The 20,266-nt window shown below is 35.4% G+C and overlaps 1 protein-coding gene, 4 non-coding genes and 1 pseudogene across 7 annotated transcripts; 5 read left to right on the forward strand and 1 right to left on the reverse strand.

Moving 5' to 3' along the window:
• Positions 1–2,376: 2,376 nt before the first annotated feature.
• On the forward strand, positions 2,377–2,478 carry LOC121224011 (small nucleolar RNA Z107/R87). The gene has a single exon (XR_005921474.1). It is a non-coding gene; the product is annotated as a small nucleolar RNA Z107/R87 (small nucleolar RNA).
• Positions 2,479–2,538: 60 nt separating this feature from the next.
• Positions 2,539–2,636, forward strand: LOC121224023 (small nucleolar RNA R30/Z108). Its single transcript, XR_005921486.1, has one exon. It is a non-coding gene; the product is annotated as a small nucleolar RNA R30/Z108 (small nucleolar RNA).
• A 103-nt stretch (positions 2,637–2,739) lies between these two features.
• On the forward strand, positions 2,740–2,835 carry LOC121224018 (small nucleolar RNA snoR31). Its single transcript, XR_005921481.1, has one exon. It is a non-coding gene; the product is annotated as a small nucleolar RNA snoR31 (small nucleolar RNA).
• A 97-nt stretch (positions 2,836–2,932) lies between these two features.
• LOC121224008 (small nucleolar RNA snoR31/Z110/Z27) lies at positions 2,933–3,035 on the forward strand. The gene has a single exon (XR_005921471.1). It is a non-coding gene; the product is annotated as a small nucleolar RNA snoR31/Z110/Z27 (small nucleolar RNA).
• Positions 3,036–3,274: 239 nt separating this feature from the next.
• On the reverse strand, positions 3,275–7,025 carry LOC107912057 (putative disease resistance protein At1g50180; annotated as a pseudogene).
• Positions 7,026–8,144: 1,119 nt separating this feature from the next.
• Positions 8,145–14,167, forward strand: LOC107912056 (receptor kinase-like protein Xa21). Of its 3 annotated transcripts, none has more exons than XM_016840098.2 (7): positions 8,145–8,501; positions 8,643–9,005; positions 9,589–9,660; positions 10,504–12,336; positions 12,436–13,259; positions 13,355–13,470; positions 13,561–13,762. In XM_016840098.2, the coding sequence occupies exons 1-7, from the start codon at positions 8,231–8,233 to the stop codon at positions 13,565–13,567; spliced, it is 3,486 nt and encodes a 1,161-aa protein (XP_016695587.1). In that variant the 5' UTR covers positions 8,145–8,230; the 3' UTR covers positions 13,568–13,762. The 3 variants fall into 3 exon arrangements, with proteins under 3 accessions (XP_016695587.1, XP_016695586.1, XP_040961483.1); XM_016840097.2 differs by having other exon boundaries at positions 8,151–8,501; positions 13,368–13,470; positions 13,561–14,167; XM_041105549.1 differs by lacking the exon at positions 8,145–8,501 and having other exon boundaries at positions 8,643–8,714; positions 8,926–9,005; positions 13,368–13,470; positions 13,561–14,167.
• Positions 14,168–20,266: the final 6,099 nt, after the last annotated feature.

The following is a 20,266-nucleotide window of genomic DNA, read 5'->3' on the forward strand; positions in this document are numbered from 1 at the left end:
AAATTTGAACATCAGGTTTTTTAGATGGTAGCTACTTCTTAATGTGGATTGCAGGATAAGTATCATTTTTCTTTAATTCTACGTACAAGGTTTACATGGTTGGCTTGAAATTCGAATGGAAAGTTCAATTTCAAATGGATTAAAAAAATATTTATTTCCAACTAACCTCTGAGATAAAATAATTGGTTTTGTATAAAATTTTCAAATCAACTACGATATTATGTTGCCTAGAAGGAAGAGAGAAGAAGACTCCCCTCCATTTTGCAGCTATGAAAGGGAGGGTTAATGTAATCAGCGAAATGCTTTCGAGTAGTGGCAGAGTGTATTGAAGGTGTGACAGTTAAAAGAGAAACTGGTTTGCACCTAGCCATTAAGAACAGCCAGTTTGAGGCCATTAAAGTTATGGTTGAATGGATTCTAGAGATGGAGAAAGACGACATCTTAAATCTCAAGGACGAGCTAGGCAATACTATTCTGCATCTAGCAATACTCATTAGGTTTTTCGGTATCGCTTTTCATGATCGAAACCCTTACAAACAGATTTCCACTGCAGTTGGAGCTTCATATTTGTGCGTTGCTTTTCACATACAACACTGCAACGACTACCATTGCACACCAAGTAGTTTAAGCATCTTCACCTTCATCTACGACGGTGTTTCCTGCACTCACACCACTTATAACTAAGTTGCTGAAACGACTAATAAAGGTGTTCAAAGAACTTGTAATGGACATCATCCAAAGAATGGAAACGCCAACTTGAGCTTGAAATATTACTGATTAAAATTGCTATTAGTCCATGTACTTCTCCAAAATTTAAGATTTAGTCCCTGTACAAGTAAAAAATTCAATCCCCTTCTTTTTCAATCTCAATCATTATTGCTGTTCGTAATTTTTTCAAAATTAGTCAACTTAACATATTTAGTTTTTGTCAATCACATGCAATGTCAGATGATGACAATCTAATCAATATGCCAAGTTGACATATTCGGTATAATCTTGATCACCAAAATTTACGAAAAACAAAATAAGCTAAATGCTCAATTTATATTAGATATTATAATTATTGAAGTTTATTTTTTACCTAATTATTATTTAGATACTACTTATCCTTAAACATGGCAGTTATTAAACTTTATTTTTACCAAATTAATATTTAGATACTACTTTATAATTTATATCAATTTACCTAATTAAACTAAAAATATTACTAAAGTTATCATAAAAAATTATAAATTCTATAAAAGAAATAAAATTAAAAAAAAAGAATTTTGAAAAACTTTGGGGGCCAAACACAAATATATCTCTTCTTAGACACTAATTATAATATCAAAATAAAAAAAAATTTAAAACTCAAAAACACCTAAGATTTTTTTTTACAATACTTAGAGGGTTAGGGTCACTGCAACCCCTTAATTTTGATAGAAAGTATTAACAATGTTAATGATAAGACTGAAAATAAAAAGATTTAATTTTAACTTTTCAAGTATATATAGAGATTAAATTTTAAATTTTATCAAAATACAAAGAATAACAACATATTTTAACCAAAATTACTGTATCATAATTAAATTTTTATACTTATTTGTGTTATATAAGTTTAGCATATTATTGTACTTTTATTGCTTTGTCTAAATCTCCAATCATGCTATAATTTTTTTCATTTCGTATTTTAAGTATGCAATTGTACTGTATCTAAAAATTATAAATCTTTTCTTCAGATTTTATTATATCTTATTATAGGAGGATTCTGTTAAATATTTTTTAAATCAACAACAGTGATTAAAAGCTAAATATAAAAATTTATAATCACTTCATTAAGCCACATCAAATATTAAGAAATTGAGATGATGGCACGAATATGTTAAATTAATTAATTTTATATTTTTATTTCTTTATTGCAAATCTATCAACTGTGAATTAACATTTTTTTTCCTCTTTTTATTTCAATTATTGATTTAAAAGGAATCCTATTTATAATGGATATTTAAATAAATGCGACCTTCAGCATAAATAATATTGTTCAAAGAAACATAGAGCGTAGATTTTTTCATTAAGCCCAAATAAGTAAAAGCGTGGATCCAGGCCGGAACAAGGACCCACATGATTCCCACGGGCTTCATCGATCTCACTGGTTTTAGGTTTAGGTTATTCTCATTCTTCTACTAAAACCCTAATTTTTATTCCTATAAATACATAGCCACCATAGTATTTTTCTTCGTCGCAGTTGCGCTGCTCTCATCCTGTTATCTGCTTCTCACTTTGATTTTTCTTTTTTTTTTTTTAAATTCATGTATCTCCTTTGAATTTTTTTAAAAATTTTCGATTGTTTTGTATTAGTTTTATATTTTTTTCCATCGGAGAGTTAATCGTATATAAGATCGCAGTGATGACCTCATGAAATTCAAGCTCAACAGACCGGAATGCAGGCTTCTCATCTGAGAACTTTGCGTGTCGACCACCCCGCTGAACTGAGCGATCTATTCCTCTCTTTCTCCTTTTAAAATTTATTTCATTATTTTTTTTGAAAACGTGAATGTTGGAGGTTGCAATGAGGATTAACAGCTCCCTCTTCCGATATTGTTGAAGAAATTAGCTGGCAGAATCGAACCTATAACTTTTTCGCCACCACTGAGCAATCTCTTTTTTTTCACTTTTTTTTAATAAATCATTAGTGTTTTTTCAATTTTTTTGGTTTCTTATTTTTAGTGAAATATATTGTTTGGTGTGGATTTTTGGTAGTTGATGATGATGAAGCAATAATATTACATATAATCCAACACTTGATCTGAGATATTCATTATCGAGTGATGTTCAAACCATTGCTTCTGAATCTGCTTAACTATGATTTTAAAGATTTCAATTGAGTATTTTTCAGTGTATTTTTTTTATTTCAATCTTGAAAAGAATCTAGTAGGCTTGCAATGTCTTGATAATCATCAAATGATGAATTTGGAAAAGAAATCTTAGGACACCTTCCTACATAGCTTTAATATTAAAGCTATGGATGAGAAGAACATTTCCTTTCTGATGATGAGTGATGACCATTATGCAAGTAATGTCCCCTGTAATTATTCTGTTTTTGGTAACGTAACCGGGATTTTGATAATTCAATATTCAAAAAAAGAAATATTTTAAAATTAAAACACATTAGACCTATTTATTTATTGGTCGATTTGAAATTTGAATTGAGCTTTAAGTAAGTGAAATTTGAACATACAGTGCTTGTTCAAATTTATTAGCTATTGTATAAGTTATTTAATCTCTTATATTCAAATGCAATAAAAGAAGTTTCGATTTACTGCTTAGCAAATGATTATAGAGTAGTCCCCTCGAGTAGACATTATGATGAATAACCCAATCAACAGGGTAATCTCAGTTAGTCATTACAACATCTCTGACAACAAAGGATAAATGAGAATCTCTTAAAAACGAGACCCGCCATCAAAAGAACAAATAATAGCACCTGGAACAGAGGATAGGCATCGAAGAACTTCAGAATTACTAGATTCTAAAATCTGGTTCAGTCATTTCTAGCTTTTAACAAGAAAAGAACCTGTTTCACTGCCATTTCTTCTGATTTGGCTTGCACAAGTCCATTGGTTTCATCAGTGACTGCTGCGATTCCTGCTAAACACAATTTCGAGTCGATAATGATAATGGTAAAACTGAATTCGTGTTTGTGAGCATGAAATTTGTTAAAACTGAATTCGTGTTTGTGAGCATGAAATTTATATGCAAGACCTTTAGAATTTATGCAAGATTAAGTGGGTCGGAATTAGTTTGATAATATTGACAATTCCGAGTCGATAATGTGATAGGGTTGAATGAAGTTTGTGAGCATGAAATTGCACAGTCGGAATTAGTTTGATCAGATTGATGCAGAGAACCCATACCTTGAAAAATAAATCCATAAATTTGCCACTAGAAAGTGCCCATTAAACAAATAAGATAGAAGGCACATGCTGAACTTTGTAAAAATCTTCACCTCGAACCCTATCAACAAATGCTTTTGGCATCTCTTCAATATCCAACTCACGGAGAGCACCAAGTGATTTCATTCCTTCGGGAAGCATCTTCAAGTTTACACAATTGATGATCCTAAAACTCCTAAGCCTTAGCACTGCGCCTTCTTCAAGATTTAACTCTTCCAAGGATTCTAGCGAGTGAAACTCTAAGAACTCAAGTTGGGGAAAGCCGTTGATTGATATTGTCATTTTTTGTCCATCATAGGAATGTGCTTTTAGTCTCAAAATCAGTAATCTCGGCAGATTCTCAATTACCTCACCGAGTCTTGCTTGAGATGAGTATGTTCTAATGTCAACTGAGACAGATTTGGTGGGAATTCATGTGAGCTAGGTAACTTTCTTACCGTTCCTCTGATATGCAACTTGATGAGATTTTGAAGAGCAGAAAGTTGAGTGAGTGGTGGAAAATCAGCATCTTCAGCACGCAGGTACAGGGATTGAAGTTGTACAAGTGCCAAAATGGAATTGAATATTTCAGTAGCTTTAAAGCTGAAGTTTCCTCTGATTCCCAATTTTCGCAGGCTGGTTAACTTTGCAGGGTTGTTTTGCATCCATTTTTCTACATTTATTTCTGATAGAACCTGGAGATGCAGAAGTGTGTCGACTCGCAGTGGCCCTCCGTATTTATGGCCGCACATATAAAGATGTCGTAACTTAATTAGCTTCCATATTACATTGGGAATAATTTTCAGATGAAGATTTGCTGCAACATCAAGTGTCTGCAGATTTCGCAAAGAACTTATGGATGGCGAAAGCTCCTGCAAGTTGGTCTCCTTCAACCCTAAGTACTTCAAATGAATTAGCACCCCAATTATACTTGAAACCTTACTACATGGTATGCCCTCCAACTCTAGGATTCTGAGCAATTTGAAGCTTTTGCCAATATAGTCCAGATCACTGACTTCCATTTTATAAGGATCATTTATGTAATAATTAACCTGGCTTTGGTTATGATCAACTCTAAAGAATAGGAGTGACCGGAGTTGGGGATTCGAATACTTGCATTGAGGCCACTGAAAGGTTGAGTAAATGGCATGACGACGAGATTTTGCTGAAGGCTGGATATTTTGATACCCTTGAATCTCATGAAAGGTCTCAGCTTTGGCCTTTGAGAGGGATAGATCTCGTAGTAGATCATGAAGACGGCATTGTTTAACTCTGTCGTTGACACTCCATTTGGCTACTTGAACCATGTTTCTCTCGATTAACTCATTCAAGTAATCCTCTGCTACGTCCTCCATCCTTTTCCCTTGCTGCGGAATCAAACCCTCTGCAATCCACAGCCTAAATAGTTTGTGGGAGGGAATCAAGCGGTCCTCTGGGAATTGGCCAAGATGTAGGAAGCAAGATTTGAGGTAATATGGCAAATCATTATAACTCAAAGCTAGTATGGCTGACACTCCATCTGCATCTCGTGCGAAGAGTGAGTGCATGTTGGAAAGAACCCTTTTCCATTCCCCCAGATTTTTTTTCGTTGAAAGCAATCCTCCCACCACAATGAGGGCAAGTGGTAATCCAGCACATTTTGCTACAATCTCTTTCCCTGTTTCCTCCAACTGCGGTGAACCGTATGAGTCGTTGTTATGAATGAAAGCTTTCTTGCAGAACAACATCCAGCCATCTTCTTCACTAAGAAAATTCAAATGATAGGGAATACTTTGAGCATCTGCTTTCAAAGCAATACCCTTGTTGCGTGTTGTTAGCATCACTCTGCTTCCATTACTTCTGTCAGGAAAAGCCTTTGCAATCGAATTCCATGCTTCGGTGCTCCATACGTCATCCAAGACTACCAAATATCGCTTCCTTCTTAGGTGTTCAAAGAGAGTACCTTCGAGTTCTTCTTCTCCGAAACTTTCCAATTTCCTTCTTGGTGATCCCACTTGCTTTATACTTGCCTCAAGTAGGTCTTTACGATTGAATTCCTGGGAAACATAAACCCATGCTCGAGAAGGAAAACGAGCCTGGATATCACCATGATTGTAAACCTTTTTTGCCAGAGTTGTCTTGCCGATGCCCCCCATTCCGACTATTGAAATCGCATGCCATTGGTCATCGGTCTTGACAAGTTGTTTCACAAGCTTATCTATGTCTTCGTCCAGGCCAACAATATCCTTCTCTTCACCGCGAGGAGATGATCTTCTCAGCTTCCGAAGCCTCTCCCTCGCAGTACTGATCCCTTCCCCAATGTTTCTGATGCCGTAGGTTTCACGACTAGCAGATATATTAACGATTCTTCCTTGGATCTGAAGAAGCTCATTAGCGATGTTGGAGCGATGTTTCCATTCTTTGAAAACGGAAGCAGACCTTTTGAAGAAGTTGTTTTTCTTGAGGGACTCCATTCTGAGGAGGAACGTGTCGATGAGATCCTCAGCGTCATAAGCAACATTTCTGATATCGGACACCCAGTTGCGCACTCTCTCGTCATCATCTTGCTTTGCTTCTGCATCCTTTAAGAAACATCTCATCCGAACCAATTCCTCTTGTAGACGCTCCACATGTTTTCTAACATCCGTGTGAAAATCAATTTCTTCCAGTATGTCAGGTAGTCTTTCTACAACAAAGGAAAGTGCAGCTTCCGCCATGCTAACCGGCCACAGGTGGCTGGAACGATTTTATTCTTTTGGAAGAGGGTTACAATGAACTTCAGTATGCAATAATTGCCTTAAACTGAGAACATTTCTTGAAGATCGAAGTCGGTAAACACCGAAGAAGTCTCCTTTTTGGGTCCAAAAGCAGGAGTCAATTTTGCAATATCCTCCTTATTTGATTCCGTGGAAAAAGAAATGCTTTGATTATTTTGTTCATATGTAGTGATGATATGGAATACAGCAGTAAAGAAAAGAAAATAGAGAAAAGTTAAAAGAAAGCAAATCAACACTGAAGAAGTCTCCTTTTTGGGTCCATGCGCAGGAGTCAATTTTGCAATATCCTCCCTATTTGATTCCGTGGAAAAAGAAATGCTTTGATTATTTTGTTCATATGTAGTGATGATATGGAATACAGCATAAAGAAAAGAAAATAGAGAAAAGTTAAAAGAAAGCAAATCAACACTGAAGAAGTCTCCTTTTTGGGTCCATGCGCTGGAGTCAATTTTGCAATATCCTCCCTATTTGATTCCGTGGAAAAAGAAATGCTTTGATTATTTTGTTCATATGTAGTGATGATATGGAATACAGCAGTAAAGAAAAGAAAATAGAGAAAAGCTAAAAGAAAGCAAATCAATACGTATTATATTATTTTTTTGAATAAACAGTGAAAATGAAAAGAAATGATTAGTTATAATGAATTTTTCCAGTAATGACTTCTTATTTTTAGTAATAATATCCTTTCTTTTGGCAAAAGAAATTATAAAATGACTTTTTTTATATAATTTTAACATTTTCATAAAACTATTTATAAAATATAAAATTGATAAAAAATATTTTATCTTAAATTTTTTTATTTTCTTTTTTCTAGTTTTCCCAAACAAAAAATTGGAGAAAATAAAGAATTCTTAATTTCATTGTTTAAATTAGGGTTAATACGCGGTTTACTCCCTTAAATTTGTTAAAAAGTATTTAATTGGAACTTAAACTTTTTAAATTTTTATTTTGTTACACATATTGTTTAATTTCTTAATTGCATAAAATTTTTAAGAGTTAACATATAGTTTACCCCTTGAACTTGTCTAAAAGCAACTGAATTTGTTAAAAAGATACTTAGCCGGTATATAAACTTATCCAAAAATTATATTTTTTAAAATTAATTTATATTTTTTAATTTATGTTCGTCACGTATTATTATTAGATTAACTATTAATATCATATCAATACAAACTAATGATATGAATTAAGTAAAAACCAACTAAATATTTTTAAACAATCTCAAAAGAGAGACTACATATTATCTCTTTAAATTAAAATCTCTATTCAAACAATATGATTTTATTTCCTTCTCCCTCCCCCACTCCCATATAAATATAGGGTAATTTAATTTTTGTTATTTACCGTGAAAGTGGTGCCGAAATTTCCAGTCATTTACGGTCACATAAATGAAAGAATATTACGTATTATATGTTGACTCGACGTTTTTCTGGTCGCAGCCGCCTTGGTTTTTAGTCATAATTTATTTTCCTTTTAATAGCTCTAAAATTTATATAGGTTTTCATATATTTGAGCTCTTTATTTATATAATAGTTCGTTTATCAATCTGTTCCGGTGTCAGTCATGGAAATCTATTCCTTTCCAAGGCTGGTATCAGCCCACTTCTTGATGTTGTTTATAGCACATGTTTATTCATTAAATTCTGATGAGTCATCTGCTCTTCTTGCCTTGAAAGCCTATATCAGTCCTGAACCGCAAAATGTCTTGGCAAACAACTGGACAACAGCTACTTCAGTTTGTAATTGGATTGGTGTCATTTGTGGTGGCCAACCCCAGAGGGTCGTAGCCTTGAGCCTTTCGTCCATGGGTCTAGATGGCACCCTCCCTCCAGTTGGTAACCTATTACACACTTTATGGTTCTTTTCGGAACCAGTTAGTTTTGTACCTTGAAAAGAGTGGACTCAATTCCTTGAACTGTAAGGAGCCTGCCTACGAACATGGTTCATGGTTCTAAACATGGAAAACTATTTTGTAGGTACAACTCCATCAGCTTTAGGCAGCATAACTTCATTGAAGAAGATCGATTTGAGCTACAATAAGCTCTCAGGTTCCATTGCTTCTACCATTTTTAATTTGTCTTCACTGCAAATAATTGATCTTAGCCACAATATGCTAGCTGGTAATCTTCCAGCAGACATGGCGAACCGTCTTCCAGAATTAAAGGAGCTTTATCTCTCTCGGAATCAACTTTATGGACAGATCCCAAGCAGTCTGTTCAACTGCCGACAGCTAAAAGTACTATCTTTGTCTTCTAACAGTTTCACAGGAAATATATCTATAAATCTTGGGAACTTGACCATGCTCAAGGACTTGGATCTTAGCACTAACAACTTTGAAGGTATGCCTGATTGCCTATTTGAATCAGACCATTTTTAGTATAACTACCAATCTTTGAAACATGTTTTTTTTTTTGTCTTGATTCGGAAAGTCAATAAGCTTTGAACTTCACGAATTCATCTACTAGGACTTTTTCTATTAGCTGTAAAACTGACTAATTAATTGCAATTTTTACTAGTAGCAGGTTTTTAACTGATCATAAAGTTTAATTCTATATCTTGAAAGTAAGTTTCATTTGAACTTTGTCATCTTTAGCTTCTAAGATTGATGGTAAAAAATATTTTAAAAATTTGGTTCTTCTTTTTTGATTAACCCTTCTTGTAGTACAAGTCATCAAAATGATACATTATCTAACTCATATTATAAAATTGATGATATTGATATGGAGTCATGACCACATGAAATGAATGGATCAAAATCATACCTAATAATGAACTTTTCTTCGTACTTCTCTATACCATTTTTCAGTTTAATGGTAGTGTTTCATTAGATGATTTATCTTGACAATATATAGACACAGTTCATAATTTCCGTTTTCAGTATTTACTTTACCAAGATGTTTCTTTGTAATTGTTTTAATGTAGGCCGCATTCCAAGCAGTATTGGTAACTGTTCATCACTCAAGACAATAAACTTCAGCAAAAACAACTTGGAAGGTATATCATAGTACTTAGCTAAGCTAGGTTTATAAACCTGATTGTTTGCCTGGGTCGCAAAACAAAATGGGTTGAAGTAATTGCAACGTCTTTTCTTATACCGGTTGATCAAATATATCTTGATGCCAAAAAGGACTAAGGGGAAAATTGATGGCCAGAGTGGGGGGCTCAAGTAATTTAGCTTAAACTTAAAGGAATTTATTGCTATGTTGCATGGACTCTTCAAATTTTTTGAAGCATGTCCAACACACTTTCGGGAATTTGTCCGAGGATATGGCCTTCTAAATACATGGACACAATTGAAAAATAAAAATGAAGAAATGACCTTGTGAGATGCATACCCATATTTGAAACTCACGCCCGATTCTGGGTATACATATGTATGTTGTATCAGGTATGCATCCTCTTCCATGGATGTGGCATAAATGACTTAGGAAATCTTCCACTGATAGAAACTCATTTGCATTACTAGTTGCAAGGCTTAATATCTCATGCATTTCGCATATCTTGTAAAAGTACAGGTAGAAACAAGCAGGGTAAGTTCGTATGTGACCTTTTGTTGTGTAGGGGATGAACAAAACCTGGCTTCTTTTTGGGAGATAGAATCAGCTATTACCTGTTTTAGGAAGGTTGCATCATGTTGACTATGATAAAGTTATAGTGCTTGTGTATTTCATTCAGCCCCCTTTGTAAAAGTTAAGGCTTTTTTCTAGAAATAGCCCCGTTAATTAATGGTTAACTTCCTAATGAAAGCTCAAGTAACAATGTTAGTAGAAAGTGCAGAATTCAGGGAAAGCAAATCTTGTGACTCTGACTTGGGCATGTACGTTTTATTTATGGCAGGTGCAATGCCATCAGAGATTGGCCTCTTCCTTCCAAATCTTCTTGAGCTTCAACTTCGGGGAAATAAACTTCAGGGAACCATTCCTAGCTCCATCGCTAATGCATCTAAGCTCACTTTGTTGGACTTGGCTGATAACTCATTTACTGGCCCTATTCCTATGACAATTGGCAGTATGAAAAATCTCCAAAAACTTGATTTAGGACACAACCAGTTAAGCAGTGAATCCTACACTCCAGAATCAAGCTTTATAAATTCATTAACAGATAACAGGAATTTGAGAAAGATAGTGTTATCAGACAATCCTCTGGATACCATGCTCCCTATGTCTATTGGAAATCTCTCCACTTCTCTTGAATATCTTGAGTTAACTAATTGCAAACTTAAGGGCAGCATTCCCGCTGAAATTGGCAGCTTAAGCAGCTTGATTTCCTTAAAGCTAGGAAACAATGCATTGACAGGTGTTATTCCAGATACAATTGGACATCTGGAAAACCTGCAAAGTTTGCAACTTCAAGGTAATAGATTACAAGGATTCATTCCTTATGATCTTTGTCTGTTGGGAAGGATGTTTGAATTGTTTTTAGGTGGCAATGAGCTCTCTGGATCCATACCAGAATGCCTAAGTAATCTCACCGCTCTGAGGAACCTCAGCATAAGCTCTAATAGATTGACTTCCACGATACCGTCCAGCTTGTGGAGCCTTGTGGATATACTGGCCATAAACCTGTCATCAAATTCTTTACAGGGGTCTCTCCCATCAGGAATTGGAGATCTGAAAGCTTTGGTGGAAATTGATTTGTCAAATAATCAGTTATCAGGCCACATCCCAGTCAGTATTGAGAAACTGAAAAATCTAGTTTACCTCTCTTTTGCAGTAAATAGATTGCATGGTCCCATTCCAGAATTCCTTGGTTTGGCTGTGGCCTTGGAATTCTTGGATCTCTCTCGTAACAACTTGTCCGGCGTAATTCCAAAATCCTTGGAAAAACTCCATTACCTTATATATTTTAATGTGTCTTTTAATCAACTCGAAGGGGAGATACCCGGTGCGGGATCCTTTGCTAACTTCAGAGCCCAATCATATTTGATGAACAATGCACTTTGCGGTGCAGCAAGATTGCAAGTTCGGCATTGCAGGACTAAATCGACTGGTAAAAGATTGCCGAAGACTATTTTGCTTCTTACAATGATTCTGCTGCCGGTTACTGCATCAATTTGTTTCCTATCACCAGTATACAGGGTCATAAAACACTGCCTGGAAAAGGAAGAAGATCCCCTCTTAACAACAAACAGAACAATTTTGTACCAAGAAATTGTGCTAGCGACAGATGGATTTAGTGAAAGCAACCTTCTTGGCACTGGAAGTTTTGGTTTTGTTTACAAGGGAACAATGAAAGAGGAGAAGAACGTTGCCATAAAGGTTTTCGATTTGACTCTAGAGAGAGGAATGAGGAGTTTTCAGGTTGAATCTGAATTACTGACTAAAGTTGGTCATCCTAATCTTGTCAAACTAATGAACAGCTGCAGTGATAATAATTTCAGAGCCTTGGTGCTGGAATACATGCCCAATGGAACCCTGGATAAGTGGCTTTACACTCACAATTATTTTTTGAATCTCTTGCAAAGACTTGATATAATGATAGAAGTTGCATCAGCTATGAGCTACCTTCATTCAGAACATATCATTCACTGTGATTTGAAACCTAGCAATATCCTGCTGGATGAAGACATGGTTGCTCGTGTAAGTGATTTCAGCATTGCCAAACTCCTAGATGGCAGAGATGCTGCAGTGCAAACAGGGACCATGGCCACTATTGGGTACATGGCACCAGGTACTAATGTTATATCTGAAATTTGATTCATGTGTGTGATTTCTCTGTGGTTTGTATTTTGAAAGCCAATTGTTATTGACGCAATGTACTAAACTGTAGAGTATGGATCGAGAGGAATTGTATCTGAAAAAACAGATGTCTACAGCTTCGGTATTCTACTGATGGAAACATTCACCGGAAAGAAGCCTACAGATAATACATTTAATGGAGAAATGAATTTGAGGAGCTGGATATTTGAGTCATTACCTAATGCAGTGGACAGAATCACTGATGTCACTTTGCTGAAAAATGATCAGGAAGACATAGCAGCTAAAACAAGATGCATAAAATCAATCATGAATGTTGCTTGGTTTTGTACTGTAGAGTCGTTTTCTGAGAGGAAGACTATGATAGAAGTTCAGTGCAAGCTCTGTAGGATAAAATCCCGCTTTTTAAGAGATGCCAAATTGATAGAAGAATGTGAAGTAACCCAAATGGCATTGCCTCCTAGGATTTTGTTTCGAGAGCTTATGTTAGCAACAGATGGATTTAGTGAAAGAAACCTGCTTGACTCGGGGAAATCTAGCTTGGTGTACAAAGGAACTCTGGAAGACAAGTGCGTTGTTGCAATAAAGATTTTTGATCTACAGAAAAGAGGGTTAGAAGGTTTTGAAGCTCACTGTCAAGCATTGTCATGTATTCGTCATCGGAATGTTGTTAAACTCCTGAAATGTTGCGTTGACATTGATTTCAAAGCCTTGGTGGTAGAATACATGCCGTACGGGTCTCTCCAAAACTATCTACACCCTGGCATGAATATCTTCAACTTTCACCAAAGGCTCGAAATAATGATAAACGTGGCATCTGCTTTGTCTTACCTTCATTCTATGCGTGTCATTCACTGCAATTTAAACCCCACCAATGTCTTGCTAGATGAGGATATGGTAACTTAAACTGTCTATTGCATTGCATGCTTATGTGATTCATCTTATGAATATATGATGTTGATATGTACTCAATTTTCATTTTTGGTTTGGAGTGGGGTGTGGCAGGTTGCTCGCATAAGTGGCTTCAGCTTTTCCAAAGTCTTAGACAAAGGAAGTGCTGCAACAATAACCACTACAATGGCAGAAACTCCTGGTTATATAGCACCAGGTGATCTAAATTCTTGGGTTTATTTCTGTATAATGTTTTCAAGTATGGATAAAGTTTTTATAATTCCTATTATTACTATCTTCCATGCAGAGTATGAATCAACTGGAAATGTTTCCGAAAAAACTGATGTATACTGTTTTGGTATCCTGTTGATGGAAACATTTACCATACTAAACCCAATAGAAATGACCTGGAGGAGCCTGATTTGCGACTTATTACAATCGGAAGATAAAATCGCAGACCTCGTTTTTCAGCGAACTGATCAGGAAGGCTTCACCGCTACTTCAACACCGACTATAAGATTTTTACGTACGATCCTGAGATTGATTTATTGTTGCACTTCAGAGTTACCTGATGAGAGAAAGGGTATGTGGGAAGTTGAAAAAGAGCTCGTAAGGTTGAGACAACAGTTTTGGTTCTGTTGATGGAAACATTTAAAGCCGTAGGACCTGCGGAGGAAATGAAATGCAGGAGCTGGATTAGTTAATCATTACAACCGGTAGACAGATCTGAAATTTCGACTTTGCCGCTGCTGCAACACTACTGCCAACTAAGAATGACAGAGATTGAAACTAAAATCCGAAAAACAAATCATAGATTACATAGTTACAGGAATATATTCCAGATGAATCAAATTCTACAATTTAGCCTGTACGAATTATATTGCTTGATTGGTGGCAGTGTTAGTGTTTTTTCATTTCTCGGCCATATTTTCTCACTTTTGATTTTTTTTTCATGGAAGCCATAGAAAAGGCTTTCTTCAATTTCAATCATGTTAGTATTAAATTCTTGAAATCTTGAATTAAGATGATAAATATACATACATACATATATATATATTTGAGTGTAGTAAAAATGAAATGAGAGGAGAACAAGGCAGTTACTATCACATCTTAAATACATCATTTTTTATTATTAGAGATGGTATTGATATCATTTATTTTGGAGTATTATTTTGAATTTATCAATATTTTTTAAAAATATTTAATATATGTATATAAAATACTCTTTAATATATTCAAAATTAATAAGAAAAAAGAAATTGAAGAGTGAGAGAATTTTTTTCAATAAAAGAAATCGAAGAAGGTAAGTGAATTTTTTTAGTATATTTTAATTTTTATATTTTAAATGTGAAAGCATGACCCAAAAAATAATTAAACTCGGCTTTCCGCTGTAATAACTCTATCATTAATTAATATATTCCAATTAAGTCTTTAGTCTAATAGTAAACAGTTAAAAAGTTTCATATTTTTAATATTATTCATGCACAGCTAGTGCGATTGGAATTTACCAGAATGGTGTACACCAATTGGTTCAATCGAAACTGTACAAAATAAATTATACAAAAATATAATTAGTACAAGATAAACCATAGTAACCGTATAAGATAAAATCCAAAATACATCAAATCCAATTTTGAAAAAAAAAATTGCAAACTTTTCTTGAATCTGCCGTGATTACTTATTAACCGAAAGAGAAGGATTTTACTAACTGATCCAAAGGTACTTCTAAAGTAGCAGTTTCAAAGTCAATAGTAAAATTATATGCAAAGGAGATTGTGGAAGGCAGCTTTCATTGGCTTCAACTTTTCTATACAAATTTGTGATTTGCGGGGTACAAAGAGAGATCAATTATGAAATGTTAGGAAAGGACAAATCAAAGTTAGTTGTGCAAGGCTTTAAGCTTGAGATTCGTGTGAAACCATGGTGGATCTTAGTTTATTCCTTTCATATTTTGCTTACATATAATTAAAGGAGATTTTATGTCGGATGCATTTAGGTACTTTGATGGGATCTTGTCCTGCCCCTTGGGCGGGTTAGGCAAAGAGCAGTAATAAAAAAGATTGCAGTGCTCCCTAACCCACCAAATGAATTCTGGGATTATATATTTTTTAGTTACCCATCAAATATTAATGATAACAATGAAACAATCCTTTTGTCTTTTCTGTATTTGATTTTGGTACATCATATTAATGTTAAATTTTCCTCTTTTTTTTATTATTTGCTTAAAACTTAATATAGGCAGTTCCTTTACGAAAATATTCAATATATGATAAAGATATTTATATCCAACTATAATTCCATTTGGTTAGCGTTGACGTTTGGTGGCAAAAAAAAAAAGTCTTTCCCTTCTATTTTTTTAAAATTGTTTTTTTAAAATGCACTGTTAAAAAGTGAAAAATTTTTAATTTAACAAAAATATTATATTAAGGGAAATTATTTAGTATACTGTTAGTGGAAATTAGGGTGAGAAAGTTAATAAATGTCCGATAAAGTATAATAAAATATTTAAAAAAATGGCACATGTCAAAATACTTACCCTTATACCAAATAATATAGGCAGGGGCGAAGCTAGAACAATTTTTTAGGGGCGAATGAAATTTTAATTTTTTATAGTCTATATCTTTATAATTTTAAAGGATTAAATTAAATTTTTATAATTCTAAAGGGGTCAAAGTGTAATTTTATCTTTATTAATTTAAAATTTCAAAAACTCTTAAAGAGCCTAAATAACAAATTTATATTGGGGGGGCTACTAGCCCGCCTAGATTCACCTATAAATATGGAAGAAAATATTTGATGCACTAATAGATTAAGAGTTTGAGAACTATATTATAAATTGTAGTAAAACTTTTGAAAAATAATTTTATAAATAAATACAACACTTTTCACACCCTCAATTAATTGGTGTAATTTAAAAAATTACACCAACAAAATTTATACTAGAGGTGATCATGGGTCGGGCTACCCGGTCCGGCCCGACGGCCAACCCAAAAAATAGGAGGATTCGGGTAAAAATATAGGTTTGGGCAAAAAAATGAGGCCCGTTTAAAAAATGAGCCGGGCCTCGGGTAAGATTTTTTTGTCCTAGTCCGGCCCGAATTATATATTAAAATTTATTTTTATTTTTATTTTTATTTTTAATCAAATATACTTTTTATTAAATATATATATTTTTTGGACTTTTAATCCGAATTATATATTAAATATTTTTATTTTTTATTTTTAATCAAATATGGGCCGGGTTGAGCCGGGCTCGAGCTTAGTAATTTTTTTGGGCCGGGCTTAGATAAATTTTAGGCCCATATTTCGGGCCGGGCTGATCCGGGCCTAAAAAATGGCCTAAAATTTTGTCTGAGCCTAGCCCATAATCACCTCTAATTTATACTTTATATGTTAGTTTAATAGCTAATGGCCGGTCGTTGGGTCTGGCAGAATCCTCCATTTGTCGCAGGAAGATATCGGAAAATACGGCAGGGCTTGAAGTAATGAACGTTAATAATTCATCATTATATATTTATATGTTAATCTTTTTGGTTTTATACGAAAAAAAAAAGCAAGTAAAATTATTCATGTAAATGTCTTCTTATTTCTTAATCTTTAACGTGGCGGATAGACCAAAACAAGTATGATGTTATATATATTGTTAACATTAATGGGAGACAACATTAATGGCAAACAATACAAAGTGGTGCAAGTTTAGCACCCTAAAGTTGACTTTGAAAAAGTGGCATGGGATAATTTTTTTTGGTCCTTGAGATAATGGGCTATTTATTGTTTGGTCCTTAAACCTCAACTATAAATAGGCCTTCTCATTTCTCATTTCAATTCATCCCAACCAATCTTTCTCTCTTAGTTTTCTCTCTTCTCCCATTTGAGAATTCTTAAGGAATTCTATTTGTTTGTAATACTTTGGAGATAGTAAAGTTATCATCTGGTGTTAGTGCCCGAGGACGTAGGTATAATTTACCGAACCTCGTTAAAACTCTTGTGTTCTTTCTTGTCCTATTTTTCTTTCAATATTTGAGGGTATAATAGTAGTATTTAATTGTGCTATTAAATTACTATAGAAGGGATATTCTGTCTAAGGAAAGACTTGGTATTTAAGAGATCCATGTGATCCACCTCTCTTTCCTGGGAATTGAACTTTGTGTGATTTTTTAGTACAATAATTTACACGCTTCCGACCCTATTGGAACAACAAGTGGTATCAAGAGCCGAAGGTTAATCGTAGTATGCTCTGTGGTTGCAGTTTAAACTGATCTTCCACATCAGAAAAGATTTCCTTAGGTATATTGAAAGATTATGGAGAAAACGGTCGGTGTAGGAGCTTCAACATCGTCCATGTGGACAAGACCGACAATTGCAAATGCAAGATTGGCCGTGGAGATCTTTGATGGCACGGGCCATTTTGGTATGTGGCAAAGTGAGGTTCTAGATGCCCTTTTTCAGCAGGGTCTAGACATTGCCATTGATGAAGAGAAACCAGATGATGTACAGGAGAAAGATTGGAAGGCGATCAATCGGTTGGCATGTGGCACAATTCGATCATGCCTTTCTCGAGAGCAGAGGTATGCTTTTTCAAAGGAGACTTCTGCAAATAAGTTGTGGGTGGCACTTGAAGAAAAATTTTTGAAGAAAAACAGTCAAAATAAGCTCCACTTGAAGAAAAGACTGTTTCGCTTCACATACGTCCCAAGTACCACAATGAATGATCACATCACCAAATTTAATCAGTTAGTCACTGATTTGCTGAATATGGATGAGACATTCAAAGATGAAGATTTGGCTTTGATGCTGTTGGGGTCACTTCCTGAGGAGTTTGAGTTCCTAGAAACTACTCTACTTCATGGCAGGAGTGATATATCTCTGAGCGAAGTCTGTGCGGCCTTATACAGTTATGAACAGAGAAAGAAGGACAAACAGAAAAACTCAATCAGAGATACAGAAGCTTTAGTAGTCCGAGGTCGTTCATACACTCGGAAGAAAACTCAAAAGGGGAGATCAAAGTCAAAGTCCAGACTCGGGAAAGATGAATGTGCCTTTTGTCATGAGAAAGGCCACTGGAAGAAAAATTGTCCAAAGCTGAAGAATAAGGGAAAAGCTGTTGTAGATGCTTGTGTTGCAAAGCATGATACTAGTGACTCTGAACTATCACTGGTTGCATCATCATCGTCGTTCCATTCAGATGAGTGGATATTGGATTCGGGTTGTACCTTTCATATGTCCCCTAACCGGGAATGGTTCTCTGATTTAGTAGAACTAAATGGAGGAGTTGTTTATATGGGCAATGACAATGCCTGTAAAACTGTTGGGATAGGTTCAATCCAATTAAAGAATCAAGATGGATCAACCAGAGTTCTGACTGATGTTCGGTACGTGCCCAGTTTGAAGAAAAATCTCATCTCATTGGGAGCCTTGGAATCCAATGGTTCAGTTGTTACTATGAGAGATGGGATTTTGAAAGTGACATCTGGCGCACTTGTGATATTGAAGGGCATCAGGAAAAATAACTTGTATTACTACCAAGGTAGTACAGTTATTGGAGCAGTCGCTACAGCTTCCGGTAACAAAGAATTGGACTCAATGCAGTTGTGGCATATGAAGTTGGGACATGCCAGCGAAAAATCCTTGCAAATTCTGGCAAAGCAAGGATTGTTGAAAGGTGCAAAGGCTTGCAAATTAAAATTTTGTGAGCACTGTGTTCTGGGAAAGCAAAAGAGAGTGAAATTCGGCACTGCTATCCATAATACAAAAGGTATTTTGGAATATATTCACTCAGATGTGTGGGGGCCTTCCAAAACACCTTCGTTGGGAGGAAAACACTACTTTGTTACTTTTGTTGATGACTTTTCCAGAAGAGTTTGGGTGTATACCATGAAAACTAAAGATGAAGTGCTTGGAGTTTTTCTTAAATGGAAAACTATGATCGAAAACCAGACTGGCAAGAAAATCAGGCGGCTTAGGACGGACAATGGAGGGGAATATAAAAGTGATCCGTTCTTCGATGTGTGCCAAGAGTATGGTATTGTTCGACACTTCACAGTTAGGGATACACCACAACAGAATGGAGTGGCAGAGCGTATGAATCGAACATTGCTGGAGAAAGTTCGATGTATGTTGTCCAATGCTGGGTTGGGCAAGCAATTTTGGGCTGAGGCTGTGACATACGCTGGCCATCTTGTTAATCGTTTGCCATCATCTGCATTAGAAAGAAAAACTCCTATGGAGGTATGGTCTGGAAAACCGGCTACAGATTATGATTCCTTACATGTGTTTGGAACCACTGCATATTACCATGTGAAGGAGTCAAAGTTAGATCCGAGGGCAAAGAAAGCTCTCTTTATGGGAATCACTTCTGGAGTGAAGGGATTTCGTCTTTGGTGCTTAAGCACAAAGAAAATGATCTGTAGCAGAGATGTTACCTTTGATGAATCTGCCACATTGAAAAAGGTAGCAGATAAAGATATTCAGACGAGCAATACTCCACAACAGGTGGAGTGTACTCCAAAACAGGTGGAGTTTGAGCAGATGGGGATTTGCCCAGTTAATAAGTCTAATTCTCCAGCCACAATGGAGGAATTAGAGGTTGAAGAGGTTCTGACCCAAGAACCACTAAGTACACCAGAACCAGTTGCAGTTGCAAGGCCACGGAGAGAAATTCGTAAACCTGCTCGATTTACTGATATGGTGGCCTACGCCCTTCCCGTTGTTGATGATATTCCTATCACTTATCAAGAAGCAATGCAAAGCTTAGAAAGTGATAAATGGAAAAGCGCCATGGATGAAGAAATGCAGTCTCTCCGGAAGAACAATACTTGGGAGTTGGCGCAATTACCGAAAGGTAAAAGGGCAATCGGATGCAAGTGGGTATTCGCAAAGAAAGATGGATCTCCTAGCAAGAAGGATATTCGCTACAAGGCAAGATTGGTAGCTAAAGGCTACGCTCAGAAGGAGGGAATTGACTACAATGATGTATTTTCCCCTGTTGTGAAGCATTCCTCCATTAGAATTTT

Source organism: Gossypium hirsutum, chromosome D11 (assembly GCF_007990345.1).
Source record: "Gossypium hirsutum isolate 1008001.06 chromosome D11, Gossypium_hirsutum_v2.1, whole genome shotgun sequence".
Taxonomy (NCBI): domain Eukaryota; kingdom Viridiplantae; phylum Streptophyta; class Magnoliopsida; order Malvales; family Malvaceae; genus Gossypium; species Gossypium hirsutum.

Bases quoted from the DNA above. Each gene is read 5' to 3' on its own strand.
- LOC107912056 (XM_016840097.2), top strand. From the start codon at position 8,231: ATGGAAATCTATTCCTTTCCAAGGCTGGTATCAGCCCACTTCTTGATG. The intron at 8,502-8,642 runs GTAACCTATTAC...ACTATTTTGTAG, and splicing joins TGGCACCCTCCCTCCAGTTG to GTACAACTCCATCAGCTTTA. The intron at 12,337-12,435 runs GTACTAATGTTA...ACTAAACTGTAG, and splicing joins TATTGGGTACATGGCACCAG to AGTATGGATCGAGAGGAATT.